Source organism: Coregonus lavaretus, assembly GCF_964263955.1.
Source record: "Coregonus lavaretus genome assembly, contig: HAP1_SCAFFOLD_2847, whole genome shotgun sequence".
NCBI lineage: Eukaryota > Metazoa > Chordata > Actinopteri > Salmoniformes > Salmonidae > Coregonus > Coregonus lavaretus.
Window position 1 is genome coordinate 698 of NW_028165049.1, and position 6,378 is coordinate 7,075.

At 44.2% G+C, this 6,378-nt stretch overlaps 1 protein-coding gene across 1 annotated transcript; it reads right to left on the bottom strand.

Moving 5' to 3' along the window:
• Positions 1–239: 239 nt before the first annotated feature.
• Positions 240–6,163, bottom strand: LOC311116347 (hepatocyte growth factor-like; the record flags this gene model as incomplete). The annotated part of the gene is made up of 4 exons (XM_084191438.1): positions 5,977–6,163; positions 2,788–2,941; positions 2,416–2,528; positions 240–354 (listed from the first exon to the last, which is right to left on the bottom strand). Coding segments are annotated over exons 1-4 (446 nt in total), but the record flags the coding sequence as incomplete, so codon positions are not given.
• Positions 6,164–6,378: the final 215 nt, after the last annotated feature.

The window sequence follows — 6,378 nt, forward strand, 5'->3', positions numbered from 1 at the left end:
TGTTTGGCTCTTGCATTCACTGACGTGAGAAGAGGAGGACACATTCGGTCTCAAAGAGTTTTAGCTACATTGTACAGAAGTAGCTCAACTCAGCATCAGAGTATATCACCCACTAATCTCATGTTAGCCTATAATGCCCAACATACTGTACCAGAGCTGTAGAAAAACCACAGAATGAAAAATCTGCATACCCCACAGAAAAATAACATTAAAAAATGAAGTAAAATAAAGAGAATTACGTGTGTTCGTGAGGGAAAGATTCAGTCCATGACTGACAGGGAATCTTGGCCTTGGTTACCGCCCTCCTTCCTTTGTAGTTCACCCCGGACCCGATGATACACTCCCTCACATAATCTACAAACGCCAAGACGAGAGAGAAAGAGAGAGACACAAACATTCATGTCAGAGTTAGCGAAACACTGTCATTATTCACGTGGAAGATATACAGTGCATTCAGAAAGTATTCAGACCCCTTGACTTTTTCCACATTTTGTTACGTTACAGCCTTATTCTAAAATGTATTAAATGATTTGTTTCCTCATCAATCTACACACAATACCCTATAATGACAAAGCGGAAACAGGTTTTTAGAAATGTTTGCACATTTATGAAACATAAAAAACATAAATACCTTATTTACATAGGTATTCAGACCCTTTGTTATGAGACTCGAAATTGAGCTCAGGTGCATCCTGTTTCCATTGATCATTCTTGAGATGTTTCTACAACTTGACTGGAGTCCACTTGTGGTCAATTCAACTGATTGGACATGATTTGGAAAGGCACATACCTGTCTATATAAGGACCCACAGTTGACAATGCATGTCAGAGGTTGAAGGAATTGTCTGAAGAGCTCTGAGACAGGATTGTGTCGAGGCACAGATCTGGGGAAGGGTACCAAAACATTTCTGCAGCATTGAAGGTCCCCAAGAACACAGTGGCCTCCATTATTCTTAAATTGAAGAAGTTTGGAACCACCAAGACTCTTCCTAGAGCTGGCCGCCCGGCCAAACTGAGCAATCGGGGGAGAAGGGCCTTGGTCAGGGAGGTGACCAAGAACCTGATGGTCACTCTGACAGAGCTCCAGAGTTCCTCTATGGAGATGGGAGAACCTTCCAGAAGGACAACCATCTCTGCAGCACATACACTAATCAGGCCTTCATGGTAGAGTGGCCAGGTGGAAGCCACACCTCAGTAAAAGGCACATGAAAGCCTGCTTGGAGTTAGCCAAAAGGCACCTAAAGGACTCTCAGACCATGAGAAACAAGATTCTCTGGTCTGATGAAACCAAGATTGAACTCTTTGCCCTGCATGCCAAGCGTCACGTCTGGAGGAAACCTGGCACCATCCCTACGGTGAAGCATGGTGATGGCAGTATCATGCTGTGGGGATGTTTTTTTCAGCAGCAGGGACTGGGAGACTAGTCAGGATTGAGGGAAAGATGAACGGAGCAAAGTACAGAGTGATCCTTGATGAAAACCTGCTCCAGAGTACTCAGGACCTCAGACTGGGGTGAAGGTTCACCTTCCAACAGGACAACGACCCTAAGCACACAGCCAAGACAACTCAGGAGTGGCTTCGGGACAAGTCTCTGAATGTCCTTGAGTGGCCAAGCCAGAGCCCAGACTTGAACCCGATCAAACATCTGTGGGAGACCTGAAAATAGCTGTGCAGCAACGCTCCCCATCCAACCTGACAGAGCTTGAGAGGATATGAAGAGAAGAATGGGAGAAACTCCCCAAATACAGGTGTGCCAAGCTTGTATCGTCATACACAAGAAGACTAGAGGCTGTAATTGCTGCAAAAGTACTGAGTAAAGGGTCTGAATACTTATGTAAATGTGATATTTCAAAATGTGGAATAAGTCAAGGGTTCTGAATACTTTCCGAATGCACTGTAGCTCCCTAAAGTTAATTAAATGTCACTTTGGGGCGTTTTGTCAATTCTCAAGTGCGAGACTCCACAGCTTAAACGATCCCTTGGGTCCAAACTGTAAACAGCGGCCATGTTGTTTATGCTCTGGTTGGTTCACCGCATGTTTCTGTGCACATCTCTGGCCACTGGAGTTACAGAACTAGAGCGGGAAGGCGGTTGTTGTGTCAACAGACATCGAGAACTTTTAAACCTTAGAGAGTCAAGCTTGGAGAATCCATCATACCACCAGAACCATCGCTCTAAACAAACAACCTATCTGCTTTGCTATAAACTTCTATAAACTTTCCACTGACATTCTAGGACGTTTCGGAGAAAATAGAGAGTGTATAATGTAATGTTTGAGGCAGATCTCGCTAAATCAACATTAACGGTTATCCACCGTTTTTTCCAAGACAACATTTTACGAAGCTTTGGAGGGGGAAAAGCGAGAGTGTAAGGCTAAAATGTAATGTTTGAGCTAAAGTCAACAGTTATATTTACCTTTCTTCTCGTAAAGGTCAAAGTTCACCCTGTGTTCCCTGTGAGCACCGTCCATGAAGCGGTCAAAGGGAAGCAAGTGGCATTTCCTGTTTTGATGGTCAAAGTAGAATGCCCTGTACGAACAGACGGGAAGTAGTTGAGAGATGAGCACTGGGTGATAAGGAATATGAAGGCTGTATGAAGGGAGGAGGGGGAAACAGGGAACATGTAGCTCACTGGAGAGAGAGAAAGATGGGGAAACAGTGAGAGAGAGAGAGAGAGAGAGAGAGAGAGAGAGAGAGAGAGAGAGAGAGAGAGAGAGTGTGTGAAACAGTTGTGCATTTTGCATGCATCTGTCGCTATGACCATCTTCTCTGCTTGTGTGAGATGCACCTGCAGGTGAAGGTTTTCTTGTTCTTGCTGCACTTGCGAGCACAGTGCTCCAGCGAGCGGCTGTTCTTGACCATGGAGGGCTGGGGGCAGTCTGGACACAGCAGCCTGGTGTCCTCACTCTTCTGGTACTTCTGTAACGACTGCTTCCTGCATTCTGAGACATGACAGAGATGGTACATCTGTAACGACTGCTTCGTGCACTCTGAGACAGGACATAGATGGTACTTCTGTAACGACTGCTTCCTGCACTCTGAAAAAGGACAGAGATGGTACATCTGTAACGACTGCTTCCTGCACTCTGAGACAGGACAGAGATGGTACATCTGTAACGACTGCTTCCTGCACTCTGAGACAGGACAGAGATGGTACATCTGTAACGACTGCTTCCTGCACTCTGAGACAGGACAGAGATGGTACATCTGTAACGACTGCTTCCTGCACTCTGAGACAGGACAGAGATGGTACATCTGTAACGACTGCTTCCTGCACTCTGAGACAGGACAGAGATGGTACATCTGTAACGACTGCTTCCTGCACTCTGAGACAGGACAGACCATGAAAGAGAGTAGACAGACATGCACACACAGAATCTGGGCTATCAATCTCTCTCTCTCTCTCTCTCTCTCTCTCTCTCTCTCACAGACACACACACACACACACACACACACACTTCCACTTACTCACAGACACACACACTTCCACCCACCCCACAACACACAACACTAACCCCCCTTCCCTCAATCAACTTGTATGAAGCCCAGAACTGCCCCATCATTAAACATTAAAACAGTGAAATCAGCAGTTTATAGTCAAGAACCAATGAACCATCATCCCTCAAATGTATATGACTCCATTGCTGAGTCCACTAAGTTCTTTGGGATCATTGACCTTCTCAATGTCTCTTCAGTAGCTCTCACACACACCCACACAGGCACACGCGCACGCACGAGCACGCACGTACTCCAGGCGTCCGCACCCTGAGCTATCTTATATCTCCTAGATATAGGACAGACACTTTTTTGGACTGTCTGTTTTGCCATTTATGAATATGTTATTCAAAGCTTTTCTATGGGCTATAGTAGTAAAGGCCAAATTCAATATTTTGAATATAGATTTTTGATACCTACAGGGGTCCTAAGATTCTAAATCAAATAGCTAAATGATCCATGGTATGACACTCTTAAAACAATTCCATATGTTAGCTTAGTAGAAATCCCCCCCCCCCCCCCCCCCCCAGCTTATACTTTAAGGGTTGTTAATGTCTCCTCGCTGATATTAAGTTACATTTAAGAACGCTACAGGGACCTCATTTGAACATGTGAGAAGTTACAACTAGACATACTTTTGGTGTGAAGGGGTTTATAGGACTGAAGATATTAAGCTTGTTATCACATGGTCTCTCAGAGTTCTCATAATTTAAAATCCATAAATAATGTATGTAAAGACCATATGGTTTAGTGGTGCAGTCTTTCCTTTATAATTGGTGGCCAGAGTGAAACATTTTAAATTGAAAAGAGCTTATGAGTTTTGCATTTAATAAATATGTTAATGTACCCATATCAGAGACAAGTATTTGTGTCTGTCCTCTGCAGCTCCATGTGTTGTCTGTGGGACTCCCCGTAGTCGAAATGGTTTCGGGGAGGACACAATGTTTGGGCTACATTAGAACTACATCTGGCACTCATCACGCTGTTATTCTAACATGGATCCCTCTTCACGCCGCGCAATTAGACTTCACTTAGACTCTTCCTCTAAGACAGAGACATTCCGTTATCTCACTGACGTAATATTCGATTTAGGCAGATTAGTTTTTTAAGTTGACCAACGTTGAAAAATGTAAATATAGTCAGAGGGCTTTTTTTGGAGTGATGGCAAAAGACAAACATCGGCTAGTATTAGCGGACTAGGTTTTAGTCCGCTAGCTTGGCATTAACGTTAAACATTTCAACGTGGGAAGAGGGGTACCGTTCCTTTTTCCAACGTGGAGAGGACCTGTATCCAATAAAACGCATCTCCTCTTTAAACAGCAAAGGAACCGGTTAAAGGTGCGTCTCGGTCTGGAATTTGCATAAGTATTAAATATGTTTAAGTGAAAACTTGCGATGGAGATATATGGAACTCGGCTCTGCGTCCAGATGTGGCTATGGTGCAGCTCACCTCTGCGCGCACACGCGGGATTCCAATCTGACTATTCGGGCATGCTCAAAGCATCCACTGGGCTTAACCAGACCAATGACACTTACCTTGACTGAGCTCAGGAATGAAACTGAATTTAATTGGTAATTTGCCCTGAGCAGTTAGTTATAGGTCTACTTATGTGTTTACAGTCTAACCTTGATTGGACCAACATATCAGTTGCGTGGATAGCTGAACGACATTCTTTCAGTAGCTATGCATTTATCCTTCCAGTGAGAGTAAAGGGCCTATTACAGAAATGACCATGACCTATAAAAAATGTTAATGACAAAGCAGTTAAATCGCCAGCAGATGCACTTCAAAAACATGACTACAGCGCAGAGGTTCTAGCTCTTTGATGTGTCCTATAGGTACCTTTACGCAGATGGCCGCGCATAACGCATTCATTAGGCCTACATAGGTATGTATGACAGTGAAAACATAAAGTAATTTCTCACTGTGTTGCACAAATGATCCTCTCTACTAAGCAGCATCGTCTTGTTACATTAGCCTACATGCCAAAGCGCAAGGCGCATTCCCTGTCGCACCAGCCAGCTAATGCACACATAGGGACAAACTAAAGATATGGTCACCTCGCCACATCTCAATTACAATATAAACCAGTATCAAATACCTCTAAATAATCCAGACCATTGCTCACCACTGTGGATTATGACAGATGTTGCAGCGTATCAATGTATCAACCACTAATTTAATCATGTTTTATGTTTAGGCTACCAATACAAATATTAATTTTAGTCTACATGATATAGGCAATATTTATGCGCAAAACTAAAAGTATGGTCTATGGAAGTGCTGAACTTCAATCCATTTCACTTGCACCGGTACAAGTCTTCACATCTGTGTGATATATTTAGAGAACTCGTTCCCTTTCATGCCAATGAAAATGATATAGCCTATACACACTGCCACTAAACCGAATATCAATGACGCACGAATGGCTATAGGCTATACATAGCCTACCGTTAGGTTACATTGCCTAGTAAGACTTACCTGAATTCACAGCGAGCACAACACACAAGAGAAGTTTGTAAATCCACATGATATCTGCCTTCATTTTTGATGGAGTAGAGTGTATTATCCTAATCCAAGGTTTGCGTTGTGGATTGATTGAACGTCCTCTCCGCGTTATACCTGTTTATATGGTTAGATCTGGGATTAACAGGAAGAGCCCACAGTGCAGTCAGCGATGCCCCCCTTTACTGGAAAGAAGCCGTACTTGGTTCAACCCCCCCCCCCCCCCCCCCCCCCCCCCCCCCCCCCCCCCCCCAGTCCGCTTTATCACACCGGTTCCCCTCCCCCAGATGCGCGGCAATTAACCAGCACCTTTACACCACTCTCGTCCCTTCTTCAGTCAGCTTCCACAGCCACACGCAAAGTGCATTTGTCAACTTG